The sequence below is a fragment of the Polypterus senegalus genome, chromosome 2 (assembly GCF_016835505.1).
Source record: "Polypterus senegalus isolate Bchr_013 chromosome 2, ASM1683550v1, whole genome shotgun sequence".
Lineage (NCBI taxonomy): Eukaryota > Metazoa > Chordata > Cladistia > Polypteriformes > Polypteridae > Polypterus > Polypterus senegalus.
In genome coordinates this window covers 284,972,769-284,991,547 of record NC_053155.1, presented here as the reverse complement: position 1 = coordinate 284,991,547, position 18,779 = coordinate 284,972,769, and the positions used below count along the sequence as shown (strand labels likewise).

At 38.8% G+C, this 18,779-nt stretch overlaps 1 protein-coding gene across 1 annotated transcript; it reads left to right on the top strand.

The window, feature by feature from the left end:
- Positions 1-1,078: 1,078 nt before the first annotated feature.
- On the top strand, positions 1,079-10,476 carry LOC120524582 (olfactory receptor 2AT4-like). Its single transcript, XM_039746414.1, has 3 exons — positions 1,079-1,201; positions 3,710-3,856; positions 9,487-10,476. The coding sequence occupies exons 1-3, from the start codon at positions 1,079-1,081 to the stop codon at positions 10,474-10,476; spliced, it is 1,260 nt and encodes a 419-aa protein (XP_039602348.1).
- The last annotated feature ends 8,303 nt before the right edge of the window (positions 10,477-18,779 follow it).

The window sequence follows — 18,779 nt, the reverse complement described above, 5'->3', positions numbered from 1 at the left end:
ACACCCTTCACATTTTTGTAAATGTTTTATTATATCTTTTTATGGGACAACACTGAAGATATGATTCTTTGAAACAATGTAAAGTAGTCCGTGTACAGCTTGTATAACAGTGTAAATTTGTTTTTCCCTCAAAATAACTCAACACGAAGCCATTAATATCTAAACCGCTGGCAACAAAAGTGAGTACACCTCTAAGTGAAGAATGTCCAAATTGTGCCCAATTAGCCATTTTCCCTCCCCGGTGTCATGTGACTCGTTACTGTTACAAGGTTTCTGTTAAATTTGGTGTTATTGCTCTCACACTCTCTCATACTGGTCACTGAAAGTTCAACCTGGCACCTCATGGCAAAGAACTCTATGAGGATCTGAAAAAAAGAATTGTTGCTCTACATAAAGATGGCCTAGGCTATAAGAAGATTGTCAACACCCTGAAACAGAACTGCAGCACGGTGGCCAAGACCATACAGCTGTTTAACAGGACAGGTTCCACTGAGAACAGGCCTCGCCATCGTCGACCAAAGAAGTTGAGTGCATGTGCTCAGCATCATATCCAGAGGTTGTCTTTTGAAAATAGACGTACGAGTGCTGCCAGCATTGCTGCAGAGATTGAAGGGGTGTCAGCCTGTCAGTGCTCAGACCATACGCTGCACACTGCATCAAATTGGTCTGCATGGCTGTCGTCCCAGAAGTAAGCCTCTTCTAAAGATGATGCACAAGAAAGCCAGTTTGCTACAGACAAGCAGACTAAAGACATGGATTACTGGAACCATGTCCTGTAGTCTGATAAGACCAAGATAAACTTATTTGGTTCAGATGGTGTCAAGTGTGTGTGACGGCAACTAGGTGAGGAGTACAAAAACAAGTGTGTCTTGCCTACAGTCAAGGATGGTGGTGGGAATGTCATGGTTTGGGGTTGCATGAGTGCTGCCGGCACTGGGGAGCTACAGTTCATTGAGGGAACCATGAATGCCAACATGTCCTGTGACATACAGAAGCGGAGCATGATCCCCTCCCTTTGGAAACTGGGCCACAGGACAGTATTCCAACATGATAATGATCCCAAACACACTCTTCCAAAATGACCACAGCATTGCTAAAGAAACTGAGGGTAAAGGTGCTGGACTGGCCAAACATGTCTCTAGATGTAAACCCTATTGAGCATCTGAATGGCATCCTCAAACGAAAGGTGGAGGAGCGCAAGGTCTCTAACATCCACCAGCTCCATGATGTCATCATGGAGGAGTGGAAGAGGATTCCAGTGGCAACCTGTGAAGCTCTAGTGAACTCCATGCCCAAAAGAGTTAAGTCAGTGCTGGAAAATAATGGTAGCCACACAAAATATTGGGGCACAATTTGGACATTTTTCACTTAGGGGTGTACTCACTTTTGTTGCCAGCAGTTCAGACATTAATGGCTGTATGTTGAGTTATTTTGAGGGGGCAACAAAATTACACTATTATACAAGCTGTACACTGACTACTTTACATTGTATCAAAATGTCATATCTTTAGTGTTGTGCCATGAAAAGATATGATAAAATATTTACAAAAATGTGAAGGGTGTACTCACTTTTGTGAGATACGGTAATTTTCAGGATGTTAGGAATTAAAGCATGTACTAAACATGAGTACATGGTGGTGCAGTGGTAGTGACGTGCTTGCGCCCAGTCCAGAAATTGTTCCTGCCTCCCGCCATGCACGACCCTCGATTAAATAATTTATTGCAGCAGTATTGTCTCTTTCAGACGTACTAACCTTCAATTCCTGTCCTTCCTTTTATTTCTCCAAGTAACCAATCCCACCACACAATAAGTTATTTAAATGTCCAACCATATCTAAGCTCAGAATGACAATTCTTCAAAACGTTTATGGAACATTGAAATATTAGTAGTACATGTTGTGGAGCCGACCCGGACACAGACAGGCAGACATGTTGGATTTCACCACCACACGTTTTATTATATACACTATTTACAATTATTAAGTCAGTCAGACTCAAAATACAGTGCACCAACACAGTCCTGGCCTCACAAATGCCTTTCTTCAGGCTGCCTCTACACTCTCGCTCACACTCGCTCACACTCGCTCACACTCTCTCTCTCTCTCTCTCTCTCTCTCTCTCTCTCTCTCTCTCTCTCTCTCTCTCTCTCTCGTGCCTCGTTTATCTTCCACCCGACTCCAGCCTTGAATGAAGGGAGACGGCCCCTTTTATACACTCCCGGACGATCTCCAGGTGGTTCCCGGCATTCCCCTCTTGGCCACGCCCCAGCATGGCGGAAGTGCTGGCTGTTCTCCCGGCAGCTCTCCGGGTGTCTGTCTAATTCTTCCCCCTCAGCACTTCCTGGTGTGGCGGAAGTGCTGAGGTCACAAGTCCCCAAGGCATTGGGGTGCCTCCTGGAGGTGACCACGGGCCCCAACAGGGTGGGGCTTCCATGCCCTAAACCCATGGCCCCCAAAGCAACCAGGAAGGCGGCTCCCATGTGATCCCAGATGGGCACACGGCCACTTCCGGTCCTTCAAGGCATCCCGGCCGGGTCGTGGCCCCTGGCATCCTCGACAATGTTTAATTATTCAATTCATCTATCCATCCAGTATTGCACCAGTCCTAACAAGTGTACAGCACGAGGCCGGAACAATCCCTGAACGGGGCACCAGCTCATTGCTACCGCTATAAAGTTAAAAATGTATCTGTATAATGTAATATACATACTTTACTGCATTTCATCTTAATTATGATATCAAGAGCTCTAAGAAGATAGTGCTTGGTAATCTAAATCGATTTAGAAGCCAGTCATCATCATCTGTAAATATACGCTATCTTCTATTGAATTGAATTGAATTCATTTATTGTTATATGGTACAATGAGATTCAATATGCAGATCCTCCATAAACTTATTTTCCTATAAAATGATAAAATAAGAAGAACAACAACAATAATAATAATAATAATACATTTTATTTGACGCGCCTTTCAAAAAACTCAAGGTCACTCACTGTACAATCAGATAAAAAAATAAACATTCAATGACTAAAAAATTTTAAATCCAAATTAAACATCAGATAAAACACCAGTAACAATTTCAGTGAATAAGCAATTTTGAACAGATGAGTTTTAAGATTAGCCTGAAATTGGTGAAGGGTAGTCATATTCCTAAGATAAGCAGGTAATGAGTTCCATAAGGAAGGTGCTGATCTGCTAAATGCTCCATATCCCATCGTGACAAGACGTGCTGGTGGATTATTTAAATTGATGGAAGAAGAGGATCTGAGCATACGAGAGGGTTTAATGGCTTGTAGGAGCTATGAGAGATATGTAGGGGCAAGATTATGAATAGCCTTATATGTAAGGACTAAAATTTTGTAGTTGACCCTAAACTTTATTGGCAGCCAATGAAGCTGCTGAATAACAGGTGTAATGTGATCAGAATAGGGTATTTTAGTAATTATACGAGCAGCCGAATTTTGAACAAGTTGAAGTTTATGCAGTAACTTTTGGGGCAGACCAAAGAGAAGTGAGTTGCAATAGTCCAGGCGAGAGGTGACCAAACTGTTGACTAAAATGGCAGTAGAGTGATTTGACAAAAATGGACGCAGGCGATTAATGTTACGCAGGTGGAAGTAAGGTGCTCGAGTAACAGAACTAATGTGAGACTGAAAAGACAACATGCTGTCCAGAATTACACCAAGGCTTTTTATCTGATCTGTACAGGTAACAGATGTGTTGTCTATTAATACTGAGATCTTTGATGCCTTCGCTATTGCAGATTTCGTGCCCATAAGAAGCACCTCAGTTTTATTAGAGTTCAACTGCAAGCAGTTAGAAGAGAACCAAGACTTGATCTCAGCAAGGCAATTAGTAAGTGAGGATGGTGGAAGTGATGCAGATGGTGAGTTGAGGTTGAAGTTGAGATATATAACTGGGTATCATCTGCGTAACAATGAAAGTTTATCTTCCATTTACGAAAAATGACACCCAAAAGGAAGCAGATAAATGATAAACAGCAGGGGGCCAAGGACAGAACTCTGAGGAACCCCAGATACTACAGGAGTGGGAGTAGAGATACATGTGTCCAGCTGAATGAATTGAGTTCTGTCTGTAAGATATTGCTTAAACCAAGTTAACGGAATGTGAGAAATACCTAGTGCAGATAACCTTTTTAGTAAGGTGCAGCATTTAGGTCAAGAAGAACAAGAATTGTGATTAGGTCTGAGTCTGTTGCCACTAAAAGATCATTAGTGATCTTAATTAGTGCCGTCTCAGTGCTGTGAAAACGTCGAAAGCCTGACTGGAATGGTTCGTATAAACTGTTAGCAGATAAATGCTGATGTAGTTGGGAAGCCACAGTTTTTTCAAGAACCTTTGAAATAAAAGGAAGATTAGAAATTGGTTGAAATTATTAAAGTCAGTAGGGTCAACCCCAGGTTTTTTCAGTAAGGGGTGAATCACTGCAATTTTCATAGACTGGTGAACAATTCCGGTGGAAAGTGACAACTGAATAATTGAAACAACAAGAGGAGCTAGCGAGGGAAGGCAGGCTTTAACTAGAACAGTGGGAATTGGATCCAGGTGACAGGTCGAAGGCTTAGAGCTATTGATGAGATCCATAATTTCTGAGGTGGAGGTTAAGCTCAAACATAGAAAATGAATGAGTAGGAGGAGGAAAATCATCAATGGTGGAGTCAATAGCAGCAGAGCCTAAATTATAATGTATGTCATTAAGGTGTTACAGAATTCGTTAGAAAGGCAGTGCAAGGAAAGAGTCTGGAGAAATTGTTAGCGATCTGAGCAGGGAAAAAAGTGTTCCAGAGTTCCCCTTGTTGGAAGAAATTAGGGCAGTGAAATAGGCAGCTTTAGCATGCCATATGCTGTCCCTATAGTGTAAGAATGTCGATGTTACGATCTGTGAGAAGATCCTGAATGAGATGGGTCTTTCCTGTAAGGGAACGGATGTTGAGATGAGCAAAGTTGATGGTATCCTTGCTGAGATGAGCAGGAGCGCTAGCCACCGTAACTAGGCTGGCTAACACACTCGGATCCAAGGCTCTGCCAGATGGCCTCAGCGATGGACGAGAAGTGGACCAGTAAGAGGTTATTGGAGCTTGAGTATCCTGTTGAAAATTCCAGCTGCAGCCTCTGTGGATATATCTCTGTTGTGGCTGAAAAAAGATGTCCGGGAAGGTTAACAGGACGTCTATAGGAGATCCAGTCAACCTTGGTCAAAGTCAAAGAAGATCCGCCGCCGACAGGTAAGAGCCATGCATATCTAGTTTCCTTGCACTGATCCTGCCATCGTTAGAAGTTGTTAACCGCACCCAGCAATCCCGATAAGATTTCAAATCGAGTTCAATTTGGTCAAAACGTTTAAAGCTTACTTGAAGAGTTCACAGAAAGTCCACAAAAGTTGTTATGAATTGTTATGAGTTCAAAAAATGCTTAAAAGAAGTTAATTAAAAAGTATTTAAGAATTTAACCTCTAAAAAGGGGAGCCAGCGGCGAGCAGTCATGCCAGCGTTCACCACCACCACCAAGATATGATAAAAAACAATGAAAAATATACAATACGTAAGGATAAGTGGCTCAGGTTGTGCAATATTACAATTGTAGTGCAAGTTTAAAGTGAGGTAATTGTACATATAAGTACAAACAGTTCTACCAGGAGCACTTGATAGACTGATTGAGTATGTTAGAGCCCAATGAAACTACGTCTGAACTGCCAAGTCCCTACAGGAAAGGCTCTGAAGTGTTTGCCGTATGAGAGCAGTTCAAATCGTTTGTGAACATGGCTGAGGCAGCATGTGCTAGATGCTGTATCCCGATAATTCTCATTCCGATCAGCTGCTCAGCTGCTATAGAGCTGTGATTACACAAACAGATACAGTGGGTTAAAATACTCTGAGTGGCGCAACGAGATTAACAACGTTAAAGTTGCTGTAGTATTTGGAATAGTTTGGCAATTCCGTGCACCATTATATTGTTACAGGTTGATTATAATCAAATGCCTTAAACTAATAAATGATATGCTTTTAATTTCAGTGTATTTGATAAAGCTGTGTCAAGGGGATGTGAATCTAAAAAAATAAAGGGAAACCACACAGGAACAGTAGCACGCTTTAATGCTGGGTGCTGCCAGTTTGCAAAACCAAGCCACGCACAGGTTAAGGCTGGTCTGAGAGTGTGCGTGGCTTTACGCCAAGTATAGTTTTTATGCATCTCGATGTGAGCGTGGAAACGGGTGTACACAACATGTTTGGTGTGCAGAAATGTTAAGGAGAGCATAGGGGATGTCCCAAAGATTGGTGCTGGACTTTCTCCTCTTTTCCCTATACACATCTTCACTTGACCCTATCATTCAGTCCAGTGGTTTTTCTTATCAGTATCATCTAGAATCACTGCATATCCCAAAGGAACAGTATCTTCAACAAAACCTGGCAAAGATGAACCTTCTTGTTATCCTAACTCATCCATCTATTCAGCATCCCATCTTTCTTTGTTTACTTCATTATCCTAACAAACTCATTAATATGCAAACTAAGGGGTATTGATTGATGACCACCTGTCCTTCAAGGAAAAACTTTGTTGTGATGTGTCAGTCTTGAAGATTCATTCTGTACAATATCTGCCAAGATTAGACCATCTCTGAAAGAATATGTAAATTAACTCCTGGCCCAGGCTCTATTCTTGTCATAGCTGGTATAGTGCAACTCTCTACTGGCAGGAACGCCACATATCTCACCCACCTGCTGCTGATTATTCACAATGCAGTAGAACTTCTGGTGTTTAACCAGCATATGTCACTCCTCTCTTTAAATCACTACACAGGATTCATGTAGTGGCACATATTAAGTTCAATTTCTTGATATATGCCTACAGAAAAGTCAGCAGGTCTGTACCCATACAGTATATATGGAGACACTTGTGAGGTAGATTGCTCTTTCTCAATCAATCAGATCTGCTGATGAATGCAATCTACTCATGCTACCTCAAAGTGGTATCAAATCTCAGTCCAGACTCTTTTCATGTGTAGTTCATTTCTAGTGGAACGACCTCCCTACCTCCATTCAAGGTGTTTCAAAAGCATTTGAAGACTCTCTTGTTGTTTTGGATTTCTGTGTATGCGATATCTGCTAGGTTATGTAAAGCTGGGAATTGTAACTACTGAATGTTTTTGGTAATCACTTTTGTACACTTGTCCTGTAACACTTGCTCCCAAATAGTCCCCAGACTGATGTTACTCAATTATGTAATATAAAAGTATCTGCTAAGCAAATATATGTAAATGTAAATGTTTATGTAAAATTTCATGTGCACATAGGAGTACATGAAAACTCCACACAGTGACTGGTTTGAATCATGGATATTGAACTTGTAAAGTGACAGAACTAATCACTATGGATAAGGGGTAAATGTTATTTCATGTTAATCTATTAATTTGTTTGGATTTGTACTTGTGTACATATTGTATATACTGTTCAATGCTTACAAAAGCATACATTTAGGACTGATGATATGTTGCTATGAGAATGCAAGACGTCTTTCTCACAAAATAGAAAGTAAAAAATAATAAACACCTTTGAGAAATAAGAAACTTTCTCCAAGGGGTTGTAAGCTTTGTAAACAATATACAAACACAAGTAGCAAAATATACTTAATGATACTTCCTTTGAGATTTACAGGGAATTGGGGATTAAGTTTTGAAGGAGGCTCATTGTTAGCAACAATGTTTTTAAAACTTTGACAAGAAAATACATAAATAAGACATTCATATTGCATTTGCTTTGCAGTTTTGTTTACAGATGAACACAAGTTAATCATCTTTGATCTGTAAGTATTTTTTGATCATTATTATCATGATGATGATGATTATCACTTTTTAAATTACTTTGTTTAATTGGTAAAGTTTGCATTCCTTAAAAAATATTAACAAATCTTATTAAAAATTGAATCTATCCACTTTACAAACTGCTTAGTTCTCTTCATGATTACAAAAACTGAGACTGTGTGCATGAATGATTAAGCTGTCATAAAAAGGCATTCAGTCCAAGCTTGGCCTTTGGTTTATGTGCAATGTTGAAAGGAATAAGTTCTGGTTCAACCAGGTATATATTGGAATAATGGAGTGTAGAAAATAAACAGAAGGAAAATATAAGTATTTTAAATTAAGGTATTCAGAATCTCAGTACAATTTTGTTTCTAATTACTGGTATATGAAATTGTTTTCAGCTTGAATAAAAGGCTAACTCTGCTTGCTGCTTTGGAAGACACTTGCAGTGCATTCTGATCTTGAAAGCTGCCAAGGCAACAGACAACAACAACAACAACAACAACAACAACAACAACAACAATAACAATAATAATAATAATAATAATAATAATAATAATAATAATAATAATAATAATAATAATAATAATAGGCGGCAGGATGGCGCAGTGGTAGCGCTGCTGCCTCGCAGTTAGGAGACCCGGGTTCGCTCCTGGGTCCTCCCTGCGTGGAGTTTGCATGTTCTCCCCGTGTCTGCATGGGTTTCCTCCGGGCGCTCCGGTTTCCTCCCACAGTCCAAAGACATGCAGGTTAGGTGGATTGGTGATTCTACATTGGCCCTAGTGTGTGCTTGGTGTGTTTGTGTGTGTCCTGCGGTGAGTTGGCACCCTGCCCGGGATTGGTTCCTGTCTTGTGCCCTGTGTTGGCTGGGATTGGCTCCAGCAGACCCCTGTGACCCTGTGTTTGGATTCAGTGGGTTGGAAAATGGATGGATGGATAATAATAATAATAATAATAATAATAATAAACACTCAAATACAGAGGCTGCTTCAGTATAAATTTATAGCTATTTATTTCAAAAATAAGCTTTCAAATTTAATAAAATTCAACAAACTTCTGCCCCCTCAAGTACTTCAATGTGCCAATATTTTTCTGAACATCATAAAAAGAACAATATTAATAATTGGATTAACAGTAATAATAGTTAGGTGTTATTAAATTTGCAATTTTAATTATAAAATGCATGGCTGTAGATTCATTGTTAAATAACCACTGCATTTGCACCATAAGTGCGTTAATCTACTACTATTATTATTGGAAATTCATGATACTGAATAGACCTATTGAAAAAAATACACGTGGCCTAATAATAAATAAATGAACATAATGCTTAGACAACTGATATATTCTTGAGAAAATTATTGGTAGTTCACAATATTAAGTAGGCATTTCAGTTTCAATTGAAATGTGAGCTACTTTATTGACATGTTAGTAATTGTGGGTGTAAACAATGTTTAATTTTAACTTTTTTTGTTCAACTTTTATTTCTGAACAATAATAACAAACAAAATAAGCTGTATTCCATAAACCTATTCACTATTTATTCTGTTTTATGACAATTTGTATAAAACTTAGTTGAATATTATTATCATGGTTATTTTAAAGGTATCAATGTATTTACTTGCATTACACTTTCTTTTACTTTTTGTATTTTTTCATGTCACAGACATCAAGATACAGGGCAGCATCCCTCAAAATGAATGGGAGTCTTAAAGAATTCGTCTTGATTGGATTCTCTAGTATGAGCGCAGAGTACTACACCTTGATATTTGCCGCAGCTTTACTTGTGTATGTATTAACTGTGTGTGGGAACTTGATGTTAGTAGTTATTATCATGTTAGATAAAAAGCTCCACAGCCCCATGTATTTTCTTGTATGCAATTTATCATTGGCTGATATATGTTTCGTATCAACTACGCTTCCCAAATTAATGTTAAGATACCTCGTCGACGACAAAGTCATTTCATATAATGGGTGCTTTACACAGATGTACTTTTTTTTATTTCTTTCATCCCTGGAAGCATATATACTTATTGCAATGGCGTTTGATCGTTTTTTAGCAATCTGCAAACCTCTTAGGTATCCGGTTTTAATGAACAGTAGAAACAGCTTTTTGCTGGCAGTATTTCTCTGGACTTTAGGTTTCATTACACCTATCAAGTCTGTTTCATTAACTCAAACAATGGATTTCTGTGGCCCAAACAAAATTTATCATTGCATTTGTGACTACAGTGCAGTAATTAAACTTGCCTGTAATGACATTTCTCCGTTAAGTATCCAGGGGCTGGTGACTGCGTTATCCTTAGTAATAATTCCATTTTCCTTTATTGTGTTCACATATGTAAAAATAGGAATTGCAGTGAGTAAACTTAAAAGTTCGGGGAGGGCTAAAGCTTTCTCTACGTGTGTCGCTCATCTAGTTATTGTGTTTTGTTTTTATTTCTCAGAGGCATTTGTTTTTATTTCTTACAGAATTCAAAACGTATCGACAGATCTGCGTATTTTAGGTTCTCTGCAGTATGCGGTACTACCGCCTCTGCTAAACCCTTTAATATATTCATTTAGAAACAAAGATATTCGTGACTCAATTAAAAGGAAGCTCAAAGTAAACCTGGTCGAAAAACGTCAGATCGAAGTCACAGTTATAACAAATTAAAATTTATTAGTTAACGACTGGCACCACCAGGACCAGGGTTTGAGCTAATCGGATACCTTGAGAGCAACATCCATGCCTCAAGGGTATAAGGTGACACATTGGGATAACTTGTTTTACATTTCGGTTATTATTTCAGGAAGAAACATTGCATTGTTAACTGTGTAAATTGGAAACTTTTGAAATCGTTTACAAAAAAATTCGCGGTGGTCTTTGATTGATTTAGTCAATACGGGGCTTTGTTCTTATATACATCTTGAAGCGCAACAGTTTGTATCCCATTGCTAACTCCATTTTTTGCGAAATAGTTCCAAAATAAGTGCATTTTGTGGTAATAGTTATCAGGTACAACACCTTTGATAATTATATTTGTGTTTATTTTTAGGCTTCGTTCAGAGTTGAGTAGGTCCTGCCTTAAATGCGACACATTTGGGTTCACCAGTAAATTGCTGGTGGGATGTTTTCATGAAAGGAATATAATAAAAACACCACCAACAACAAAAACAACTATAATAACGGATTGTTGCTGTTTTTTTATCAAAGTATATAGATGAAGAGGAATCATGTTTATTGCGTATTATATTGTGCACGGTGAGCCTTAATATTAACATAAATCATATTTCTCGTTCATAACAATCTCTTAAACATAACTTAAATGTTTATGGATGCAGTTTGATTAATTTACCCATGCATTTTATACATGATACGGCTACAGCCAAAATTAATGAATACATTATTAACACACATGAAAATTTCTTTTCCTTTTTTTAATTTTTAAACATGACTGTTGAAAATCAAATACAGTTTGGTTTAATGTGCAGGTAAATATAACTTCAATACAAATTGTTGATATTTCATAAATTAAACTTGTAATATTTGTTTTCTGATGTATAATAAATACAGTGTATGTTCAGTAAATTATGCCTGTGATATTTAATACAATTAAAACCATGTTTGGTGATTATTTTAAACGAGGCATGTCTTGTAAGCTGCTTCTTGTGTCAGCGCTTTCATTATTGCTAACAAAATTATTTCTTAAGTCCTTTCAAGCGGTGATGCATTTATGAAAGACAGTCACTGATTTTTACCTTGATGAAAAGTAATGTTGGCAAAGGACACTAGCATGTGTTATACATAAAAGCAAGAAAATAGGATTATCAAGATTATCAAGTGAAGAGAACACCACTTAAAATATCTTGAAACGATATGATTGCATATTATGCTGTTACAATACGACTTTAATTACTATCCTTATACATTACATCTTGCCTGAAGAAGGGGCCTGAGTTACCTCGAAAGATGGCATATCGTAATCTTTATTAGTTATCCAATAAAAAGTGTAATTTTACTTGACTTGTCACTACATTCATAATGGCTAACACGGTACAACACCCTAGTACTATCGTTTATACATAAGTATAATTAAGCTTTAAATGAGTAGTACAAATCCTGGCAATCAAAGATCTTGATCTTAATTTGTAACTAACATTTCCTAACATTTACAGCCAAACTTGGTTTGTTCCTAAATAGTTAGTTGAACACTATCACAAGGTTAAAGCTTTTTTTTTTTTTTTGGTTTTTTTCACGTCGTTTCCCAACTCGCTTTATGCAGACCAGGGTTGCGGGGGAGGGGGTGGTTTGGGTGCCGGAGCCGGAAGCACAGGGTGCAAGGCAGGAACAAATTCTGGACGGGGCGCCAGTTCATTACAGGACGAAAAGACACCCACACACCAAACACACACTAGGGCCGATTTAACGTCGCCAATCAAGTTAACCTGCATGTCTTTGCATGTTGGGAGGAAACCGGAGCACCCGGAGGAAACTCCACATTGGGAGGGAAATGCACCTTGTTCTCTTTACTGCGAGACAGTGCTGCCATTGCCATTTTGTTGGAGGATACTGTAACTGATTTGTGTAAGGTCACAGAATGACTACACAGACACAAGATACACTTTTATTTTTGGCGATAAAGTCCCAAGTCTATGCACTATGCTGTGCTCCCTGCAGAATTGTTTAATATGCTGGACTAACTGTATGAAACATGCAACACTTATCAGACTGAAGTTTCATTTGGAATGCACAATGCTTTAAGTGTTTAATTTTATTATATTTATGCAAAAATAAATACAAACATTTTCATTTAGCACGATAGCATTACGTTTGAAAAATGCAATATATTTCTATCCATCTGCTTTCCATCATATTCAGGGTCACCAGATCCAGCCCTACGGGTTTAAGTCATAAAAGTGTTCTATGAAAAAAAAATTTAGGTGAAGGTATGTGCAGAAAATAAAGTGAAACTTTTGAAAGTGAGTTATAAAAAACAACAGCACAATTATAATATAGTTAGAACAATTTCATTTTCTGTTCACTTTTTTGCCTGTGCTTCATCCCAGTTACAGCCAGAATAATTTTTACCAGATTTTCTAATTAAAACTGACTTCCACAAAACATTCTCTGTGCAGTTCATATGAAATTCCTTTTAAATCCAAAACATATGGACTATAAGCATAGTGTTATTTTTTCAAAAAGCAATAGAAAAGTTCATAATTTTCACTTTTTAACTAAATTGAATGATATATTTAGTATACCTGAAAACACATACTGGATTGTAATAATGTAAATACTTTTGTATATTAAACTAGTGTCTTTTCTTTCTATTATACTGTATATTCCTCTATTAAATAGCTTAATAAATGAAAGCAGCAGAAGTTGGGTGATGACACTTAATATACTTTAAACAGAAATTGCTCTTCGTCATTTCCATACTGTGTAATTACATTACTCATCCACAAGATGTCTCTAAAAGCCCACTATTCCATATTTTTTATACTATTGTGAGTACGTAGTGTCCGTCCTAACATCAATAATGTTTTAAATTGATTACCCAAAAATTAGAAAATATTAACAATTGCAATAATTTTTCATCAACCATGGGTAAAGGTGTTTTTTTTTAAATATTTTTACATTTAATTTGAGCATTAACAATTCGTCTTCAGAATTACAGGAACTAAACAATAAACTGGCTTTGAACAAGGCATAAACCGGGGCATGCTGTTTGGGGGTTTTGGGGGTACCTGAGCTGGAATGAGTAAATCTGGAACAGTAATTGGAGTATTACAGTTAGATTTTGAAAAATGCAGAGCTCCACGTGCATAACACTTACTGTAACAACTTTAGGTGCATAATAAAGGAGGACAAAGGTTGACAAAGTATATTGCGTGGTAGATAGAGTCTAGTCAGTCAGCTAACAGCTGTATACAAAAATCTTGTGAATACAGGAATGCCAGAAATGCACAAGTCTTTCTACCTTGTTATCGATATGGTATGACAGCTAACAACTGACTAGTGTTTAATACTATTCTTGATAATGAAAAACATGAAGCTGTAGTGCAGTTAAAGAGCTGAAACAATGGGCCACTGAAAATTAGAAGAAGCTTAGTAAATTTGTGGAATCCTTCAGTTTGCTACTAATGGGGGAATCAGATTAGGGTGAAATTACAATTCATGCCTTTTTCTATTGATAAAGCTGCCCCAATTACTCATTCATGTACGTTTCAAAAGCTGACTTCTGCTCTTTTTGTGAAAGACTTTACTGCATTTCAGTAATTGTTAGAGTGAAAATGTGATTCTTGATTCTGTTTTGAACCTACTTCCCCTTAATTTCTACTAGTGCCATTGAGAATATGATTCCTGTTTAGTAAAAGGAGTTCTTCTTTATCAGCTTTAGCAAAACATTTCAGAAGCTGCTGAAAAAGTGGATTTCACATAATCATCTCCACTCAAGGCTAAAGAGACTTAATTCCTTTGGCCTGTAAGAGGCATACGTGCCCTCTGGGTTCATTCATACACTTGAAGAAGAAGAAGACATTACATTTATACGGTACTTTACTCACTCACTACTCGATGCAGTTTACATAATCAGTGGGGAACCACTTCAACCACCATCAATGTGAAGCAACCACCTGGATGACATATAAGTACCCATTCTTGCACCAATACACTCATAGCATTATTAGCTATTAGGTGGTGAAGTGGTGAGAGAGATAGTTAGCCAGTTAGGAACAAGCAGTGATTAAGAGACTAGAATGTCCAGGCCAAAGGATGCCTAGAGTTCTTTTATGCCAACAGAGATTCAGGACCTCAGTTTAATGTCTCGTACAAAAGAACAGCATCAGTTTTACAGCACAATATTCCCATCACTGCACTGGGCCATAGATATGTAATCCTCTGTCCATAAAGAGAATGGATAAGAGAAAGAGAAATTGTATAAGGCCAGGACAGGGAAGAGTTGACAAGACCTCCTTGTCAACAGGTGGCAACACATGGCAAATAGCTGAAGAATCATGACTGTGTTTCCCTATCAAGTTTGAAGAGCTCATGAAGGAGTGGTAAGAGGCCAACACCATCTCTTGCATGTTCCTTGACTTAAATAAGCAAAAGAGAGAATTCCTTAGGAACAGAAAATTAATGTTGAACACAGCTGTCAGGGGACCCTAGATAGAGTCTGACTTGTGCCATGGAAACAAAAGTAAGAATGCCTCTGACACAGGAAGGGTTTTAAAGATTTTTAACTGTGAGAGACACCCTGAGGTTAGATTCAGGAAGTGAACTGGCACAAGCAATTAAGTTGTATAAAGAAGATAACCCAGGCAGCACTAAATGTTGCCACAAAGGCAGAAACTTTCGTCTTGATTCTTTGGCAGCACTTTGCATTTCTCTGGTACTTTGCATATATAAGTCTACTGTCCCATAGCATCCCATACTGGTACACTCTTTTCTTTGTCAATGTGGATCTCTCTCTCTCTCTATCTCCCTCTCCATCTCTACCTCAGGTAGAAGTTGCATGTGGAACCTTCCTTGGCCCTCTGCAGTCTTGATGATGCCCTTACAAATGACAGTTCTTGCCCACTATACATAGTTTCACAGAGTGCAGAAATGCAAGTGATGTTTAGAATGTTGTTAGAAACATTGGTATAAAGGTGACACTTCTGACTCTTTTCTGGGTCTGTTGTTATTCCTAATAATAATGGAAATGATGTCAAGAGAAATACAAGAGATATCTACATGGAAGGTTATATTTGCCCAAGATTGTGTAAAGCTGGGTACAAAAAACCTGAAGTTGAATTGCAAAAAAGGTTATTGCCCTGAAGCTGCCTATTGGGTCAAAGCTTACAGTAGTGAAAACTTGGGAAATGGTGTTGGTCTTTCTCTCAGACAAATTCCTGTAACAGCTATTGTAGTTTATACAGTACCTTTTATCCACAAGACAGAGTTGTGAACTATGGGAAATCTTACACATAAGCAATCTTAAGCTGACAATTTTTTTTGTTATTTTATTTTTAATACTTATTTGGAATATAACATCATCCATTCTGGGCCTGTCCTCACCTTGCACCTAATGCTCATAATAAGGGTCTTAGAAGAATTAAACTAGCTTGATAATGGATGGGAGAATATAATAAAAATTTATATGAATTGAGAAATAAACATTCCTGTAGACCAGAAATAATGCCAGAAAATGACATGGCCCTGCATGGAATTTTTCTATTCCTAGTTAATTCACAAACACTTTAGAAAAACACTGGTTTTCTGCTTTTAAACAATATATTAAGAAAAAATAAGGAAATGAGATGTGTTTAACTGTTGTCACTTAACATTTCCAAACTGCTTACACACACCTAACACTTTTGCAGCCTTACAAACTAAACTGAAGAACATTGCTTTTGTATTCACCAGTCAAGTCTGTCAATATACGTTTTTCAGATCAGTTGCTTTAGATTTAAATATAGTGCTATAAAAAGTATTCATCCCCTTGGAATACCTGTTTTCACATTTTATTGTTATACAACATAATACAGATGAAAAGAAAATGATCCTTAATGTCAAAGTGAAAACAGAACTCTATAAATTTGTCTAAATTAAATACAAATATACAACAAAAAATAACTGATTACATAAATTATCATCCCCTTTAATATGGAACACATAACTAATCACTGGTGCAGCCAGTTGGTTTTAGAAGACCCATAAGTAGTTCAGTGGAGATTACCTCTCTGTAGTCAAGGAGATTTAATTGTAGTATAAAGCTTGTGGTTAATTAATGGCCTAGCCTACTCAATGATAATAAAAGAACACTCCAAGCAACTCAATGAAAAAGGGACTGGAAAGCACAAGTCAAGAAAATATCTAAGTCATTGAATATCACTTGGAGTTCAGTTAAATCATTTATCCATCCATCTATTCATCCATCCATTTTGTACCATTGATATGGTCCGGATTTTGTTGCAAACTGCCTCAGTATACATCTGAGGTCAGAGCCCAATGAAGGTAACAGGACAACATTACTTGTAAAAAGTAGAGAAGCAATGACTAGAAATTCTGTTCATAAAAATTCTGTACAGTTTTGATGATAGAGGGTAGCCCTGACAGATCCCACAATCACATGGAATGAGCCTGACTTACTTCTGGCAATGCAACCACCTTTCATTCTGGTTGTACAGTACAGAGACTAAACAGCCTGCAACAGGTATGCAACAAGTATGGAAGAGGCCAGGTACCGCATACTCCTGTACTCAGGACACTCTGAGGGACGCATTTATATAAAAGTACACAAAACACATGTAGACTGGTTTGGCATACTCCCATGAACCCGCCAGAATCCTTGTTAGGGTAAATAGCTGGTCCAGTGTTCCATGACTTCCATGAAATTTGCATTGTTCCTCCTGGATCTGAGGTTCAGCCAACTGCAGGACTATCCTTTCCAGAACACTGCCAAGATGGCCCAACAACAACCAGGGTCTTCAGGAACTCAGGGCAAATATCCCCCATTCCTACAGCCTTGCCATGAAGGAGTGTTTTTTAACTACCTCATTTCTGGTAATGGGTAAGTCCCCCTTTGATTCCCCTGACTCTGCTTCTTCAAAGTAAGGTAAGATGTGTTAGTAGGATTTAGGTGGTATTCAAAGTGCTCCTTTCACTACCCAACTAAATCCCCAGGTCAGCTGCACTACATACCAGCTATAAACAACATGGCTGAAGCAATGCTTCCCCCGGAAAAGGGTGGAGTGCCCTCTCAGGGTTGGAGGCGAGATCCTGCCCCAAATGGAGGAGTTCAAGTATCTCGGGGTCTTGTTCACGAGTGAGGGAAGAATGGAGCGTGAGATCGACAGGTGGATCGGTGCAACATCCGCAGTGATGCGAGCTCTGCATCGGTCTGTCGTGGTGAAAAAGGAGCTGAGCTGTAAGGCAAAGCTCTCAATTTACCAGTCGATCTACATTCCTACCATCACCTATGGTCATGAGCTATGGGTAGTGACCGAAAGAACGAGATCGCGAATACAAGCGGCTGAAATGAGTTTCTTCTGCAGGGTGTCTGAGCTTTCTCTTAAAGATAGGGTGAGAAGCTTAGTCATCCAGGAGGGGCTCAGAGTAGAGCCACTGCTCCTCCGCATCGAGAGGAGTCAGATGAGGTGGCTCGGGCATCTGATCAGGATGCCTCCTGGACGCCTCCCTGGTGAGGTGTTCCGGGCATGTCCAACCGGGAGGAGGCCAGCTGGCCTGGGAACACCTTGGGATTCTCCCGGAAGAGCTAGAAGAAGTGGCCAGAGAGAGGGAAGTCTGGGCCTCTCTGTTCAAGCTGCTGCCCCCATGACCCGACCTTGGATAAGTGGAAGATGGATGGATGGATGTTTAAGTAGGTGCTGTGATGAAATAGTGCCATGCCTCCAATTTTAACCACACTCCCCTTGGCCTGCCAGTACCTTTCAGCTATCTTTGCTGTTCCATAAGCTAACTGAGCTTGGAAGGCCTTCTTCTTCTGCCTGACAGATCCCCTTACCTCTGGTGTCCACCAGCAGGCACCAATTACCTTAGAGCCACAATTTCCTCAGAAATAGAGGCATAGAACATCGGCCATTTAGGTTCAATGTTCCCATCCTCGTCTGTAATGCAAGAAAAATTCATCAGGACCTGTGCGATTTGAAGATCTTACTGGAGGGGGTCTCTGCCAAGCATTGCCAGCACATCCTCACCATACTTTGGGTTCTACTTGGCTTGTCTAGCATCTTCCCTGTCATCTGATCCAGCTTACAACCAGGTACTGATCAGGTCACAGGCCAGGCCCTTTCTTCACCTGAATTTCGAAGACATACAGTCACACTTATAAACACTGCCATGACTAGTACAAAAGTCCAACAAAAAAACACATATAAATTCAATTTGGGTAGGTTATTCCTCCCAAATCATACTCTTAAATGCTTCACTGTGACCATTAAAATCCCACAGTAGAATGACAGAGTCCCCAG

Bases quoted from the DNA above. Each gene is read 5' to 3' on its own strand.
- LOC120524582 (XM_039746414.1), top strand. From the start codon at position 1,079: ATGACCACAGCATTGCTAAAGAAACTGAGGGTAAAGGTGCTGGACTGG. The intron at 1,202-3,709 runs GTCTCTAACATC...TGATCTGTACAG, and splicing joins GAAAGGTGGAGGAGCGCAAG to GTAACAGATGTGTTGTCTAT. The intron at 3,857-9,486 runs GTAAGTGAGGAT...TTCATGTCACAG, and splicing joins TGATCTCAGCAAGGCAATTA to ACATCAAGATACAGGGCAGC.